At 43.6% G+C, this 18,814-nt stretch overlaps 1 protein-coding gene across 1 annotated transcript in view; it reads right to left on the bottom strand.

Annotated features, from left to right (window-relative positions):
• The window catches only part of LOC309543141 (uncharacterized protein), a gene marked incomplete at its 3' end in the record, with an annotated part of 1,180,881 nt that overhangs the window by 1,018,829 nt on the left and 143,238 nt on the right, over positions 1-18,814 (bottom strand). Inside the window, exons 6-8 of the mRNA XM_082242522.1 lie at positions 18,268-18,432; positions 13,637-13,801; positions 7,541-7,705 (exon numbers count right to left, since the gene is read on the bottom strand). Coding sequence (XP_082098648.1) covers positions 7,541-7,705; positions 13,637-13,801; positions 18,268-18,432 — 495 coding nt within the window. The remainder of the gene's footprint in view (positions 1-7,540; positions 7,706-13,636; positions 13,802-18,267; positions 18,433-18,814) is intronic.

The raw sequence follows: 18,814 nt of genomic DNA, 5'->3' as shown, positions 1-18,814 counted from the left end.
GACCCAGCTAATAACTGCTTTTTTTTTTTCTTGTTATAGGGATGGAGAAGCCGGGCAACACCAGCTTGGGTCTCACTTAAAGTCCCACCTAGTCCAATATGTTTAAATAACTGCTATAGGTATAACATGTATGACCCGGCTAGTTTTGCTCTGCTTTGCTCGCTTCTGATTCTGTACTGTTTGGACTCTGATCTACTGGTGTATGACCCAGCTTGTCTAGACTACGCTTTGTAGAACAATTCTCCTGCGCTCGAGTAAAATTTGAGGGGGGGAAGAGGAATACTTCCAACGGACTTGGGTGGGTATGACTAATAATCTTGCTGCCCCCTCAGGATCAAGGGTATCCGATGCCAACTGGAAAACAACAACAACAAAAAAGAAGAAAGGGGCGCACCAACCCAGTGCATTACCACAAAAAATATTTATTAAAATAGTAAAAAGTATACATTATACTCATGCAGCCAGCAGCATTTCTTGGCTCTGAGGAAGGAGGCTCGCCCTCGAAATGCGTCAGCCCAGCCACAGTAGTTTTCATGCGGTACACAGCATGCCATCCAGCATTGCGTAGTACCCTGGTTACCTTGGAGATCTTACGTCAAATATGTTGATATGTGCAATATTCACACCTGTTCTGTGAGTATAATGTATACTTTTTACTATTTTAATAAATATTTTTAGTGGTGATGCTGTAACGCTCCTGCGTTTTTTGTAATAAGATGGATTTGCAGCTGCAGAAAATCTCCACTCAGCAGTCATGTAGAGATGTGTTGAAATACCAATTCCAACTCCCAAGACTCATCACTGTGGTTTGTCTGGTTCAGCACACAAATATACACACTCAATAAGGTGTTCCTGGAGTGATAGATGTATATAGCAGTATAGTGGTGATGTGCTGAAGGGACAGGTATGAACAGTGACAGTAGATGACAAGCACTTGAGAGAAATGTTCATGAGAGTATAGATGGTAACAGGTAGGATGCAGATAGGTTAGCAATCATGTATGGTAGTAGGTGGTAGGATAGCAGATGACATACAGGAGAGACTAACCCAGTGCAAGGATAGATGTTAGTAGGCTCAAGAGCTAGCAATCTAAATAACAGTGCAGATGATAGGTTTAGTATTGCATAGAGAGTGACAGTCCTTAATGAACAATAGAGGTAGTGTAAGTAGGTTTTATGGAGGGTTCCCCTGCGGGGTACTTATCACTAGTGAGGAGGTTAGTAGCGGGGTCCAGTATGAGGAAGTGATCCGGTAGCGAGATACAGGGATCAGGAGCGAGGTTCCGGTCTGTTCAAGGTAAAGAAAGCAACTGGAGGTTCCGACAGCGAGACACACTAGCAAGCATGTGGACAGCCAAGCAGGTTGAACGAACGATGTGAGTGAGACCGCCGGCGGTTGAAATAGCCGCTCTGCGGCGCTCAGCAGTGACCTCACCGTTCTTAAAGGTGTATGCGTACCATCTAAAGGGAAAGGTGGGACGCATTGGAAAGAAAGTGGAAATTAAGGGTACTAGAGGTACCAGAATCTTACAGATGCACTAGGTCGGTGTGCCCCTTTCTTCTTTTTTGTTGTTGTTTTCTAGACTACACTTTGCCTGATTATACTACAGTGCCAGACTCAGCATTACTACTTGGCTGCCCTGAACCTCTTGTTACATCTGCAGCAGTGAACCACAAGTACCAGCCAACCTCCTGCTACATCTGCAGCAGTGAACCACACGTACCAGCCAACCTCCTGCTACATCTGCAGGAGTGAACCACACGTACCAGCCAACCTCCTGCTACATCTGCAGCTTTGAACCACAAGCACCAGCCAACCTCCTGCTACATCTGCAGCTTTGAACCACAAGTACCAGCCAACCTCCTGCTTCATCTGCAGCGGTGAACCACACATACCAGCCAACCTCCTGCTACATCTGCAGCGGTGAGCTACAAGTTCCAGCTGACCTGCTCTGCTCAGACCGGCTCATGGTGTGTGCTCTTCTTTACTGAACTCTTTGCATATCAGCACATCTGAACTGTTTCCTGCTATCTGCTCCTAGCCTGACAACAGGTCAACCAACAGAAGGAAAATAAAAATATATACAATCCTTTATATACAATCCTATACCAACAGTTGATCCAGAGGAAGGCAAAAAAAAAAGCATTGGTCCAATATGCTCCAGCAGGAGAAAAAATTCCTTCCTGATCCCCAAAAGGCAATTGGATATTCCCTGGATTAACTTTACCTATAAATATTAGTACCCATATATATTATGTGTATCTCGGAAAGATCCAGGCCTTTTTTGAAACAATCTACTGAGCTGGCCAGAACCACCTCTGGAGGGAGTCTATGCCACATTTTCACAGCTCTTATTGTGAAGAAACCTTTCTGTAATAAATCTCTTTTCCTCAAGATGTAAGGAGGGCCCCTTTGTCCTCTGTGATGACCTTGAAGTAAATAACACCAAGTTAACTATGGACCCCTTATGTATTATACATGGTGATCATATCCCCGCTTATGTATTATACATGGTGATCATATCCCCCCTTCATCTCCGCTTTCCAAAAGAGAATAAATTCAGTTCCTCTAATCTTTTCTCATAGCTGAGCTCCTTCGTCTCTTTTATCAGTTTAGTTGCTCTTCACTGGACTTTCTCCAGTTCCCCGATATCCTTTTTATGATTTGGTGCCCAAAATTTAACTGCATATTCCAGATGAGGTCTTACTAATGATTTGTACAGGGGAAAAATAATATCCCTCTCTGGAGTCCATGCCTTTGTTAATACAAGAAAGGATTTTGCTCACTTTGGAAACCCGCAGCTTGGCATTGCATGCTATTATTAAGCTTATGATCTACCAGAACACCCAGATCCTTCTCCGCTATGGATTCCCCCAGATCCTTCTCCACCATTGATTCCCCCAGTTCTGCATTGAGATCAGCTTGTAAGTTGGAGAACCATTGATTCCCCCAGTTCTGCATTGAGATCAGCTTGTAAGTTGGAGACATCCTGTAAGGACGTTATTCCACTGCAAAGCTTGGTGTCATCTGCAAAGACTGAAATGGTACTTTTAATCCCAGACCTGATATCATTTATAAAGATATTAAAAAGTAAGGGCCCCAACACTGAACCTTGGGGTACACCACTGATAATCTTACACCATTCAGAGTAAGAATCATTACTCCTAGTGTCTGAATTTGGTATTTTAGACAATTTTTTATCCATTTACAAACTGATTTTTCCAAGCCTGTAGACTTTATTTTACACATTAGCCTTGTTGTGGGGAACTGTGTCAAATGCTTTGGCAAAATCTAAATAGACCACGTCCACAGCCATTTCTTTGGCTAAGATTTTACTTACCTCCTTATAAAAAGAAATCAGGTTGTTTGACAACTTCTGTCTTTCATGAATCCATGCTGTCTGTTGCTTAAAATATTTTTTTCCAGCAAGAACTCATCTATGTGGTATTTTATTAAACTCTCCAATATCTTCCCGACTATAGAATTTAAACAAACAAATCTATAGTTACTTGGTAAAGACTTTGATCCTTTCCTAAATACAGGCGCCATATTGCCCTTACGCCAACCCAGTGGTACCATTCCAGTCATTAAAAAGTCCCTAAAAATGAAAAACAATGGCTTTAAAATGACAGAACTCAAATCTTTTTCGATCTGTGGGTGGATGCAATCTGGTCCAAGTGCCTTATTCACCTTTTTCATGGCTGATAACAGACAGTGATAAGATTCTAAGATTTAGACAACAGTCTGGGATTTGGCTACTTAAGGGATCTAAAAAATAGATACATTTTGCTTAAATGTATTCAATTTTTTAATGGTTAGAATATCAAGCTGTCCTAGAATATTATTGTCTCAGTCAGTCCTGTTATACTCACCGTAATTCCTCTATCCGGCTTGTTGTCAGAGCTTCCATCACATCCCTGAAATGAGGACCATCCAGATGGTTCCCATGCAGAATCAGTTTCCTCACTGTCTGGTTATTTCTTATTCCAGATGCCAGGTGGGGGCAGGAACTGTCTGTCAGGTCATTACTCCAGAATCTGTAGAAGAGAAGAATGTTACCAGAAGAAAATTAGTTTTTTTTCCCCCAGGAATGAATGTAACTATTCTCTTGGTCTCCAAACTGCAGCCCTTTGCCTGCCTTTATCTGGCCCTTGGGGATTCCTCCCACTGATATAAATGTTGAAACATTATATTTTTCACTGACAATAAAGATGGGGCACTATTCCTTTCACTGATACCAATGATGTGGCACTACTTCTCCCGCTGACATCGACAAAGGGGAACTATTTCTTCTGCTGACACCAATTATGTGGCACCACTTCTCCCGCTGACACCAATGATGGGGCACTTCTTCTCCCACTAATACCGACAATGGGGCACTATTTTGCCTACTAATAACAATGATGTGGCACTACTTCTTCCACTGACATCGACAATAGGGCACTATTCCTTCCACAGACACCAACCATGTATTAGTGAAATGCCTATTTCACCTTATGGTGCATACCTCATGTATGTATGTATATATGTTACTGCTGAGATTTACTACCTTACTCAAAGTGCAATTAGATCACCTCCTTTCGGAGAAGCAAGATGGCGCTTTAACAGGGAGACTACACCCAAAATAAGACCACGTCATGTGTTGGAAGGAAGACATAGACGCATGGATACTCCAATCAACCAATCGCTAGCTTATACGTATTATATATGACTATTTCCTGTAATGGATTTTCCTCAGGACAAAAGAGGAACAATTAAAAATAGAATTAACTTTTTGACTGAACTGTCTGTATCAGCGTGGTTGATTCATTTTTGCGCGCAAAAAACAGGAAGGAGCAGATATATATTTTTGAGTACTGTTCTGGTCCAAATCCAAATCAGTACTACTTCTACCAATGACATCAGTGATGGGGCAATATTCCTCCCACTTACACCAATGATGGGGCATTATTCCTATTACTAATACCCATCATAGGGCACCAATCCTTCCACTGACACCAATGATGTAGCACTATGTCTACCAATGACACCAATGATGGGACACTATTCCTCCCACTGACACCAATAATGGGGAACTATTCCTCCCACTGACACCAATAATGGGGAACTATTCCTCCCACTGACACCAATAATGGGGAACTATTCCTCCCACTGACACCAATGATGAGGCACTATTCCTCCCACTGATACCAATGATGGGGCACTATTCCCCCCATTGACACCAATGATGGGGCACTATTCCCCCTACTGACATCAATGATGGGGCACTATTCCCCCCACTGACACAAATCATGGGGCACTATTCCCCCCACTGACACCAATGATGGGGCACTATTCCCCCCACTGACATCAATGATGGGACACTATTCCCCCCACTGACACCAATGATGGGGCACTATTCCTCCTACTGATACCAATGATGGGGCACTATTCCCCCCACTGACACCAATGATGGGGCACTATTCCCCCCACTGACATCAATGATGGGGCACTATTCCCCCCACTGACACCAATGATGGGGCACTATTCCCCCCACTGACATCAATGATGGGGCACTATTCCTCCCACTGATACCAATGATGGGGCACTATTCCCCCCACTGACACCAGTGATGGGACACTATTCCTCCCACTGACACCAATGATGGGGCACTATTCCTCCCACTGATACCAATGATGGGACACTATTCCTCCCACTGACACTAATGATGGGGCACTATTCCTCCCACTGACACCAATGATGGGACACTATTCCTCTCACTTACACCAATGATGGGGCACTATTCCTCTCACTTACACCAATGATGGGGCACTATTCCTCTCACTTACACCAATGATGGGGTACTATTTCTTTTTTTTTTTTTTTTCAAATATTATATTTTTATTTAGGAATTTATCAGATTATACATAACATTTTTGATATCATATACATTTCCATCTTAATATATGTTATACCATCTCTTCTTGCTATTTCCTTAAATTCCCTTTTTTTTTCTTCTCCTTTCTTTCCCTTCCCTTCCACCCTTCCCACCCCTCTCACCCTCCTACCCTTCCCATCCTCCCTCCCCTAACCCCAAAAAAAAAAAAATAATTTTTAAATTATAATTTTGAGGTCAGAGATGGGGGAGTCACCTCTCTCTCCCTATCTTCCTTTTCCCTTATTTTATTTTGCTATATATTGTTTCCCTTCTTCAGAGCCTATAAAGTGATTCCATAGTTCCCAAATTTTCCTATATTTTTCTTGCCTGTTTTGTGCTGTGGCGATTAATTCTTCCAGTCTCCTGTTATCCTCTACCCTATGTATCCAATCGGATACCGAGGGTGACTGTGTTTTTTTCCAGAAACCTGGAATGCATGCCTTTGCCGCATTTATCAGGTGGGGAATTATCGATCTTTCATATTTACTTGCTGATATGTCCGATATGTTTAACAGAAAAAAGCTCGGGTTCTCCTCTATTTCATATACCACGAATTTCTGAACTATAAACTTCACTCCTGCCCAATATGTTTTTATCTTAGAACAGGTCCAGAAGATATGGTATAGTGTGCCCACTTCTTTTCCACATCTCCAACATAGATTAGATTCATTTGGATACCATCTATGTAGCTTCTTGGGCGTGACGTACCATCTCGTTATAAGCTTATAGTTCATCTCCTGTATTCTGGTACATCTAGATGGCCCAAAGGCAAACCTCAATATCCTCTGGATCTGTTCATTTGACAGGTCACAGTTCAAGTCCATCTCCCACTTTCTCACCCAAGGTAATTCTGGTTGTTCTTCTGGGTTCGCCAGTAGACCATATGCGATTTATAGAGTACGTAATAGGTTTCCTGGTTTTACACAAACTTGCTCAAATCTTGTTAATGTTCTACCAAAGTCCTCCGGGTTCGGTATGGAGACTAGGTATTGATGTAGTTGAATTGCTTGCCAAAATGGCATGTTATATGGTCCGTCCCCATCAATCAATCTGGTCACTGAGGGCCACTTTTTTTGTATTAGGAATGATGAGGCCTGTTCCTGTTCTTTTTCCCTTAATATTGTAAACTGTCTGTTATCTAGTCCTGGAGGGAACTGGGGATTACCTAGTATTGGAAATAAAGGGGGGTACTATTTCTACCACTCCAATGATGGAGCACTTTTTCTCCTACTGACACTAATAATAAGGGCACAATTCTGCCCACTGACACCATTGATGGGGCATTATTGCTATAATTATTACCCATTATAGGGCATAATTCCTCTTCCCACTAACCAGAGTCTCTATGTAATTTTGTTAACTCCCACTGACCACAGTGAGCCCCCTCTAAAGTCTGAAGGAAATTGGGCCGTTTTTGGAAAAAGACCATTTTAAGAATATGTAAACCCAACATTTCCTATTCCTGGTATGTACCCGCTGTACCATGTACTTGTATTAATGTTTGGGGATTCAAAGTAATTTTCTAGCAAAACATATTGATTTTTACATGTAGACAAACTTTGTCAAAAAAGGCATGGAGCTGTCCCAGAATATTATTGTCTCAGTCAGTCCTGTTATACTCACAGTAATTCCTCTATCCGGCTTGTTGTCAGAGCTTCCATCACATCCCTGAAATGAGCACCCTCCAGATTGTTCCCAGACAGGTCCAGTGTCCTCAGTGTCTGGTTATTTCTTATTCCAGATGCCAGGTGGGGGCAGGAACTGTCTGTCAGGTGATTAAAGGACAATCTGTAGAAGAAGAGAAGAATGTTACCAGAAGAAAATTTCTCCCCCAGGAATGAATGGAACTATTCTCTACATACATGGAACTCATTTCTCTTTATTGGAAATATTTATATTAGATCACTTTTTTAAACTCCAAGAAATATAATTTTTATAAGAAAAATGTTATAATGGAGTAGACCCTCCAATATTGTCCTCCATGTGTAGAGACGGTGCTATCTCCATATACAGGATGAGCACAGAATACCACTGACATGACTCGTATTGTGCAATAATCTCCTTGTGTATGGAGCATGAATGGTATCAGCAGACACTGTGGGCTGGAATCAGCATTGCTAGTGATTGAATGGGATGATTTTTATCTAGTGTTCTATTTATCTATGCTGATATGAGCTCTGTACTCATAGGAAGTAATGGGGAGATCCCCTGACACTGAATAGTGGATGGTTATGTCAGGTAGAGATGGCCTTGCAGTTCGCCCGGCAGTCGGTTCGCGGCAAATTTTGCTTGTTCGCAAATTTGCGAAAAGGCGGACTTTTGCCGATGTTCGCGGCGGCCATATTAGTTTACATTGGGGAGAACTTTGACCCATGACACAGCCGTCAGGTGGAACGGGACAGCCAATTGAAACATTTCAGCACATGGACATGTCCCCTACCTTATAAATAGACCTGAGCTGTCGGCCATTTCACATTCTGCTTTTTGTCAGCATAGGGAGAGGTTGGCTGTGTGCATCAGGGACAGATTGCCAGACACAAATAGCTCTGTTAAGATTCACAAAAATCCTTTTCAGGGCTGGTATTTGGTATAGGTCTACTACACTTTCTTTTTAGTTTAGGGACAGGTATCCCGTGTGCTCCAGGGACAGAGATCAGCAGTGACACAAATCGCTCTGTTAATGTCCACAAAAGTCATTTCAAGGGCTGCAATTTATTTGGTATAGGTGTGCAGTGCACTATATAGGGGTGTAATCCACGGTATAATATATTTTGTAATATAGAAAGCATATTATAGTGGGTTTGTATTGTGCACTGTGCAGCATTGTGACTTGTGTGGTGACTGAGCGTTGCTTCAGCAATACTACAAACAGTGACAAAAGCACTTTTAATGTATTATAACTAGTGTGATAGACCAGTGGCCCCCTAATACCACATATTGATGTGGGGTGTTATCTGAGTATACTTTTACAAGTGTATTTGTGTCCTGTAACAATATTGCCTCTTTTGCTGTGTTAACTCTGCTACACACAGTGACAACAGTTACTGGTCAATTTTTTGAACTCAAACTCACTGGCCAATTTTTTGAACAACTGGTGTGATAGACCAGTGGCCCCCAATACCACATATTGAAGCGGGGTGTTATTTAACAGTATACTTTTCTAAGATTGTATTTAAGTCCTGCAAAAATGTGGCCTCTTTTGCTGTGTTTACTCTGCTACACACAGTGACAACAGTTACTGGTCAATTATTTGTAGAGCTGGTGTAATAAACCTGTGGCCCCCCAATACCACAGATTGAAGCGGGGTGTTATATACCTTTTTCCAGATATACTGCGATTCTCTAGAGACTTTTGTCACAGGGTAATTTAAAAAATGACAGGCAGAGGAAGAGGCAGGCCCTTCCGCAGGGGTGGTAGGGGTAGGGCAGGAGCAGTAGGCCGGAGCCAAAGTGTGAAGTTTCAGAAGGTGCGTTCGATTACGTCAAAGGACGCACCAGACTTGGTTGGGTGGCTCACTCAGCCTTCCTCTTCTGCACCCTCCTCATCCTCTCTATCTGCACCCTCTTCACTCTCTGCTGTGTGCACGCCCAAAGACACCACCACAAACACCACCACCACCACATACCCTCCGCTTGAGTCACTGGAATTATATTCCAATCCATCATAAGACATTTGCGATGGGCAGCAATTCTTGGCATCGGATCAGGAAGAGGAGGTAGCAACAGCCGCCACTGACAACAGTACCCAGATCAGCCCAAGGAGGTTGGCCCCCACTGTTGCTGCCTACTCCGAGATCTCGAATGTTAGTGGTGGGGAAGGTGACGTGGATGATGACGTGTCTATGGATGTCACGTGGGTGGCCTCAAGAGAGGAAGAGGAGGGGAGTTCAGAGGGAGAGACGGACCGGCAGATAGGGAGGAGAGGCAGGCAGAACTTGCATTGCACAAGAGGTACAAAGCAGACTGCAAATGTATCAAGAGCGAGCCATCAACCATGTACAGTCACATCTGGCGCTCCCAGGACGCCGGCACATGGCTCTGCAGTGTGGGCTTTTTTCAATGTGTCCGTTGCTGACAACAGTGTTGCCATCTGCAGCCTTTGCAGTCAACGCATAAGTCGCGGTAACCCCAACACTCACCTAGGGACAACCGCCTTAAGAAGGCACCTGAACTCCCATCACTGAGCCCAGTGGGAGCAACACCATCAGAACCCACAAAGCCACACTCCAGGCTCTCACCGCCCAGCCTCTTCTCCTTCTCTCTCCTCACAATTGTCCTCCACTCCACCTTCCATCATGCCGACGTCACGTTGTTCTGGAAAAAGGTAGACTTCTGTGGTCCAAATGTTGGAGCGGAAAAAAATGATGACGCCGGATAACCCTCTTGCCCAACGTTTGACTGCTGGCTTATCAGAACTGATAGCCCACCAACTACTGCCATATCAACTGGTGGACTCGGAGGCCTTTCGTAAATTTGTGGCCATTGGAACACCACAATGGAAGGTCCCAGGCAGGAAATATTTCTCGCAGAAGGGTATTCCAGAGCTGTATGGCCATGGCCATGTTCAGCGGCAAGTGAATATATCTCTGGCACACAGTGTTGGTGCCAAGATACATCTGACCACAGACACATGGTCTAGCAAACACGGGCAGGGAAGGTATATCACTTTTACTGCCCACTGGGTGAACCTCCTGACGCCCGTCAAGCATGTAACCCGTGGCACCCGTGTAGATTTGGTTGTACCGCCACGGATTGCATGCAGGCCTGCCTCTTCTTCTTCTCCTCCTCCTCCATCCTCCCTCTCCTCCTCGACTGACTCCTCCTTTTCCGCTGCTATCGTCTCCTCCGCTGCGCCGCCCAAGATCCCCAGAACCTATTCCACATTCCAGGTGAGACATTGCCATGCTGTGCTGTGTCTGTTGTGCATGGAAGCCGAGAGCCACACTGGTCCTGCATTTTTTCAGTTTTGCGTTCACAGGCAGCTCAGTGGCTGACACCGCACAATTTGACAGTTGGTAAAGTGGTGTGCGACAATGGTGCCAATCTGCTGAGCGCGCTGAAACAGGGCAAAATAACACACGTGCCCTGCATGGCACACGTCCGGAACTTGGTCGTGCAGCGATTCGTTGCCAAATACCCTGGGGTCCAGGACGTCTTGCGGCAGGCCAGGAAAATCTCGGGCCATTTCAGAAGATCTTACACAGCCAAGGCTCGCCCTGTGACATTCAGCGGTGACACAACCTGCCCGTCAGGCGTCTTATTTGTGACTGTCCGACGCGATGGAACTCAACGTTGCATATGCTTGATAGGCTGCCCCAGCAGAAATGTGCAGTTAACGACTACCTGTATGAACTCTGCGGCAGGACAGGTTCTGGGGAGCTTGGGTTTTTTTCACCTCGCCAGTGGCTGCTCATGCGGGACGCATGCAGACTTCTGCGGCCATTCGATGAGATCACCAAACTGGTCAGTCACGGCCAGGGCGCCATCAGTGACATCGTACCTTACGCCTTCTTTCTGGAGCATGCATTGCGTCGTGTCATTGATCAAGCTGTCGAGGAGCAGGAGCAGGAAGATGAGGAAGTCGCAATGTTGGATGAATTCCCAATGGATGCTACTCCATCTGAGACAAGTCAACAACAGGAGTCTGAAGAGGAGTCAGAGGAGGATGGTCCCGGGGGGGGGGGGGATGAGGAGGAGCAAGAAGAGCATGCTTTAAACCTTTCTGGGATCCCTGGTGTTATACGTGGATGGGGGGGGGAGAACGAGGACGACATTATGCTGGATTATGAGCTGGAAGCAAGCCACTACAGCGCTTCCAGTTTAGTGTGAATGGGGGCCTTCATGCTCCAGTGTTTTAAGGGGGACCCCTGTATAAAAAGCATAAAGGCAAAGGACCAGTACTGGGTGGCAACGTACTTAGACTCCCAGTACAAACAAAAAATGGTGGAAATGTTACCACAATCAAAGAGGGTGGTCAGAATGCAGCACTTCCAGGCCTTGCTGCGGGAAATGCTGCATTCTGCTTTTGCACTGGCACGGGAATTTCCAGTCACAGAGAGACAGATGCGGGTAGCAATCCAACAGCGCCTGCAAGAAGAGGGCGGTTTGAAGATGTCTTGGTCACTTCAGATATGAGATCCTTCTTTCAGCCGACCCATCGACAGCTGTACTCCGGATCCAGCATCAGGGAACGCCTAGACCGACAGGTGTCCGACCACATCGGGTTAACGGCTGATGTGGACGCTCTGAGGAGTGATGAACCCCTGGACTACTGGGTGGGCAGGCTTGACCTCTGGCCAGAGCTTGCACAATTTGCAATGGAACTGTTGGCTTGCCCCCCATCCAGTGTCCTGTCCGAAAGGACGTTCAGCGCAGCAGGGGGGATCGTGACCGATAAGCGCACTCGCCTAGCTCATGACAGTGTAGAGTACCTCACATTTATAAAAATGAATGAGGCATGGATCTCTGAGGAATTCAACACATGTTACCAGTAGACCATGTTTCATTGAAATTCCTCATGCCAGGCCACAAATATCCACCATCCACCCACAACAATTCCTGGTCCTTGTCTTCGCTAAATACAGCGCCATAAAAGGCATTTCATGTCTACTGAAAGCCAAATTTTTGCGGCCTTTCAGGGCTGACAATTATTTTTTTCTGTGAATGCCTAATGTACCTCCAGCCACAGAATACAACTTATTTGCTGTCAGGTAAACCCATGTGGGCTAATTTTTTGGGGCCTTTCATGACCGGCACTTACTTCTTTATCCTGTGAATGCCTAATATACCTTCAGCCACAGAATACAACGTTCTTAGCTGTCAGGTAAACCCATGTGGGCTAATTTTTGGGGCCAATACTGGCCGACACTTACTTCTGTATCCTGTGAATGCCTAATGTACCTTCAGCCACAGAATACAACATTCTTAGCTGTCAGGTAAACCCATGTGGGCTAATTTTTGGGGCCAATACTGGCCGACACTTACTTCTTTATCCTGTGAATGCCTAATTTTTCAGACTGGAATTAAAAATCAATGGGTCTGTAAACATTCCGCCAAATTGTGGAATGGATGCGGACCCATTTTACAGATCTGTGAATGGACATTATATGTATTTGACATGTTTTTACCGGCTGCTGTCAGTTCTAAAAAATGTTGCTGTAAAAAAAAAAAATATATATATATTTTTAGGGCAACCTTTCCAATTGCAATACTTCTGTTATAACATTGTCCATGTGCTGGGACTATTTGTGCACAGCTAGTACGTCTTTTGTGGCTGCAAATATGACCTAAAGGCTTTTAAAGTTCACCTCCCATTAAAGTCAATGGGGCCCGCCGCAAACTCGCGGTTCGCGGACTTTTGAGAAAATTTGCGGCTGACGTTCGCGAACCGCCCTGGCCGCTGTTCGTCCATCCCTAATGTCAGGTGACAGGAAGCTCATATTAGGCTCTGATTCATCATTGCAGTAAGATCAGATTCTCTCTGTATGTCCTCCAATAATATCTATTTTACTTGTTGCCAAACTACAAAGAATATCAGATTATAACTAGGTTTTTATTAAAAATTATTTGATAGCTGATAGCAGTGTGATAAGATTCTAAGATGTAGACAACAATCTAGGATTGGATAATTGTGTTTTTTAACATTAATTAATTTTATTCATGGTTGGAATGTCAAACTGTCCCAGAATATTATTGTCTCAGTCAGTCCTGTTATACTCACTGTAATTCCTCTATCCGGCTTGTTGTCAGAGCTTCTATCACATCCCTGAAATGAGGACCCTCCAGATTGTTCCCAGACAGGTCCAGTATCCTAAGTGTCTGGTTATTTCTTATTCCAGATGCCAGGTGGGGGCAGGAACTGTCTGTCAGGTGATTTTCAGACAATCTGTAGAAGAAGAGAAGAATGTTACCAGAAAACAAATAAGTTCTCCCCCTGGAATGAATGTAACTATTCTCTACATGAATGGAACTCAAAAAAAGGGTTACCAGCCAGAGGTGGAATGTGCTAAAAGCATTGGCCTGAATGTCTAATGTAGTCCTTGATAAAGACTGACATTTTAAAGGCACGTTTACTTCTGAAATTTTACCTTCCAGGGAAAGAACCTCTACAACAAGCTCCACTGAATAGACATCTGTGAATCTGCAGCTGGAGATGTCATTCCACTAACTGGATGACCACCCACCGTACTTTTACTGCGGGCAGGCGGCATGTACAGGCAAAGAGACGTAACATCATTCAACATCATCAAAGGGGGGCGCTGGATGCCCTGCGACCAGTGCGTCCACCGGACACAGCCGAATGCTGATCCCGGTAGTCGGAATCCAGTCATCATGTAATCACAATGTCAACAAAGCTGTTATGAATCAATGTGATTCATAACAGACATGTACAGAAGGGAAAAATGTGTTTTGTTTCATATCGGATAAATTCGTTATATTACTAATTTTGTTTTGTGGTTTCATTTTGGAATTCGTTTAGTTAAATTTATTCATTTTCTAACAAATTCCAGATGTAGCACCCTCCTAGTTAGGTAGGTGCTAGGTAAAAGCATCTATTGCTCCTGCTGCTTATCAGGGGAGCCTGATCTATTAGTTTGCCTGTCACGTGTTTCCAGATGTGATTCACTGGGTCTGAGAGAGTGTCCCCACTGAATCCAATGAGGGAGCTTGTTGGACTGTGGCGGAAACCCAGCCAGTGGCACATCGTGTTTTATGGCAGTCCCAGTGGGAGGGCATTCCTGCAATGCATCCTGGGATTGACCATAAATACGGAAGGTGCAATCGTGAGAAATCAAATCCAAGGTAATTGCCAGGTACATGTATGGATAAACACATACAATTGATGGTATGTGCAAAATATATTATATACAGTATATATATATATATATATATAAAAAAAATGTGGTCTAAAATTATATATAAATATAAATCTCAGAAGGATATAAATAAATAGAGAAATAAAATAGATATATAATTAATATAACCAGGTACAGTGAGTGCCGGTTCACACTTGTGCGATGCGGGAACACTGCGAATATGCAGCGTGTTTCCGCATCGCATCCTCACCTCTGGCAGTTCAGACTGCTATATGCGATACGCAGGGGGTGTCAATTAAAAGTTAACGACACCCCCAGTGAGGATCGCATATCGCAGTGCGATCTGCAAGTTCGCACAGAATCGGATCGCACTAGTGTGAACCACTATGCGATCCGATTCTGTTGCGAATAAAAAAATGCCTCATGTGCGTCTTTGGTGCGGATGCAGTGCGAATTCAGCCATACAAACTGTATGGCTGAAATTCGCACCGCACATGAGATCGCATGTAAATTAGGAGCAGTGTGCTCTGAATTACATGCGATCTCCGCATCCGCAGAAGTGTGAACCAAGCCTAAATTAATTATAAAATGATTCAATCGATAAATAAATAAATATATGGTCCTGAGGTGCAAAGTGAATAAATAAATTGCAATGTGCAAATAGAATAACAATCAGATAATGGTGAATGGGACCATAAAATCAAAAGTAATCAGTCCAATAACACCGCCCTATAATTAAATAGAGTCTCTGATAGATCTTGTTGTTGCACTTCTTAGGCTCCGTTCACATGTTAGCATATGGATCACGGGCAGAACCGCCGCGGTTCCGCCGTGATCCGGAGATTATTGCAAATCGCGGGACGCCTGTGCGTTGCCCGTTGATTTGCAATAGACCCCCAAACGCTGAGCGATGTTGCCGCGATTTCCGCCTGCCGAATCGCGGTAACATCGCGCAAAAAAAAATCACGGGACGCATTACGACCAAAAAAGTACAAGAGCTTCTTTGGATCGTATTGCGTCCCGCGATTTTTTTTGCGCGATGTTACCGCGATTCGGCAGGCGGAAATCGCGGCAACATCGCTCAGCGTTTGGGGGTCTATTGCAAATCAACGGGCAACGCACAGGCGTCCCGCGATTTGCAATAATCTCCGGATCGCGGGCGGAACCACGGCGGTTCTGCCCGTGATCCATACGCTAACATGTGAACGGAGCCTTAGTGTCTCCAGCACCTTCACCAAAACACAGGACCACCCGGTGTGCACAAACATGCTTACCAGAATGAACGGACCCCTTGTTATAGGGGGTCAGTTCAGGCTGTGATTCACAAAATGTAGACAGGATACTAACGGGCGAGAACCAGTTGATCAGTCTCCAGTAAGTAACTCCAACCAATTGACACCATCCACCTTAGAGTATCCTCAAAGCCAGGGAATTTGTCTCTCGATTACCATGGTAAAAAACAACAAAACTCTAATACAGACATGAAGGGACAGTAAGTCTTGTAACAGAGGAGAAGCTGTTGCTAGTGAGTTTAAGACATACTTCACTATGGGTATCAATATATTTCTTTGAGCGTACTGGGATCCTTGGAGCTTTCCTGGGAAAGGTGGAAATCGAGCAAGCAGTGGATGTCAGAGATATCCTAATCTCCAATAGTGGATTACAAGCCCAAAAGCCACTTGAGAAATCCAGCATCCCTATTCCAGGGTCATACATCAGTGCCTTTAATGGTGCAGTGAGGTGAGCGGCCATAGCACTTAAATTGTTCCTGCTCACTTCGGATCACATCACTGGAATTTCACAATTGTTTTCAAAAGAGAAATCACCAATTGTCACTTGATTTTATGTGCACATATGAACTTCACTTGATCACCAACAGTATTTTAATTATTGCACAAGGACTTTTAATAATTGCACAAGGACTATATTTATTTATTTATTCGTCTATTTATTGATATATTCACTTATAGAGTTATTTACCTATTTATTTACATTTATCCTCATTGAGAAGATTCAATTAATTTCTCCTTATCACGGATTTTCAACACTTATTTGCACTTTATATGTGAATTATTGGTTGGTTTTACAGCTATTTATTATATTTTTGAGTCACTTTATTCACCACCGATATTTATTCACTAATTTTGATATTATATATTTTTTTTGATGGATTAAGAGATCATTGGATTAGTATTTATTGAAGACACAGACATATACACATGATCCTGCGATTTGAATCGCGTGATGCGATAATTTGGCTGTTTCTTAAGAATTTTTGGTTTTAAACCCTTGGATTGAAGACAGACACATATTTGGTTTTATGATTCTGATCATTTGATACAATAGTCTGGTTGGTTTTATATATTTTACTCAAATTGGTGTGGGGGAACTCTTGGATTCATTAGCCCCAGGCCCACCATTGATCTTTTAATGTGATTGTTTTATCCTCTTCACACACTTTTACTCAGATTTTTATAATGTATTGTCAGCTCTTTTAGAGCTTTTGAGATTTCTTCCATTAGCACCAATTCATCTCTTGTTTAATATCTCTGTTAATATTTGGTGAAAATACCAGAATTGGCTGCTGATGGTGTAGGATTGGATCCTAATCTCATATTTATATAAGGATTTTACCATCTGTAATACACCTATAGTCCGGAGTTCCTCTCATTTGGATACCCAAGTGACAGTGCACATATCACCCCTTTTATCCTTAAACAAAAGAATGCCAGCAATGAAAAATATCCTTCGAGTCTGGTATGGATTTTAAGTGGAAATATGCCAAAATCTTTAAAAAAAACGGAGTGGGCTCCCCTTAAAATCCATACCAGACCCTTATCCGAGCATGAAACCCAGCAGGTCAGGAAAGGCTGTGCTTCTCTGAACCATACAAAGCAACATGCCCTCAACATAGGGGGATGATTTGGGGTAGGGGGGCTCCCCCCTAAGCACCTTGTCTGATGTTGATGGGGCTACAAAGACTACTAAGAATATCAATGCAGTAAAAGGAAACATTGGTAGGGGGTTATATACAAGCTTTGTAAATCATTTTAAATAGGATTTAACTCATTTTTTTCTTTAGAAATTTCATTTTTGCTGTAGCAAGATCTACACATGCTACAGATGTGCTACTTTACAGGCACATTAGGGTACCCCCCAGGCACGATATTTAATGACATTTTTCATTTTTTTGTTGCACTTTAGGCATAATTAAAATCACTGCTCCTGGAAAAAACTATAATTTTTACAGTTTTTTTTTTTTTTTTATTCGATACATGTCCCCCAGGGCAGTACCCAGACCCCCATACCACTTTTATGGCCAATTACTTGCATATAAGCCTTCAAAATGGGCACTTTTGATTTTTCCTGTTCAGTTCCTATTGACTTCACTAGGGTTTGCCGTTCGGGTTAGAACATTTCCCCTGTTCCGGGGTTCTGCTGTGAATCGAACAGGGGGTGTTCGGCCCATCTCTAATAGTGGGACCATAAAACTGTCCCAGAATATTATTGTCTCAGTCAGTCTTGTTATACTCACTGTAATTCCTCTATCCGGCTTGTTGTCAGAGCTTCCATCACATCCCTGAAATGAGGACCCTCCAGATTGTTATCAGACAGGTTCAGTGTCCTCAGTGCCTGGTTATTTCTTATTCCAGATGCCAGGTGGGGGCAGGAACTGTCTGTCAGGTGATTACGGGACAATCTGTAGAAGAAGAGAAGAATGTTACCAGAAGAAAATGAATTTCTCCCCCAGTAATGAATGTAACTATTCTCTAAATTAATAGAACTTATTTCTTTTTATTGGAATAATTTATATTAGATCACTATATAAAACTCCAGATCACTCTCAGTCTTATGGCACGGGGGTTGTCTGGCCAATCTCTGGGGAGGTGTGCTCATTAGGTTGTCAGAGAGGGGTAAATAGGCTGGAACCTGTTCAGACTTGTTCTTCCCCTGGAGGAAGGGGAACAGTGTGGTTCTTTTCCTGGAGTAGAGAAAGGGGGATTGTGTGTTTAGGGGGTGATTTGGCCCAGAGGCTTCCTTGGACTGGCTGCTGGACTACTCATCTCCCCCTGGAACAAGCC

This window comes from Pelophylax lessonae (assembly GCF_965119305.1).
Source record: "Pelophylax lessonae genome assembly, chromosome: 13".
Taxonomy (NCBI): domain Eukaryota; kingdom Metazoa; phylum Chordata; class Amphibia; order Anura; family Ranidae; genus Pelophylax; species Pelophylax lessonae.
This window is presented reverse-complemented; position numbering and strand designations above follow the sequence as displayed.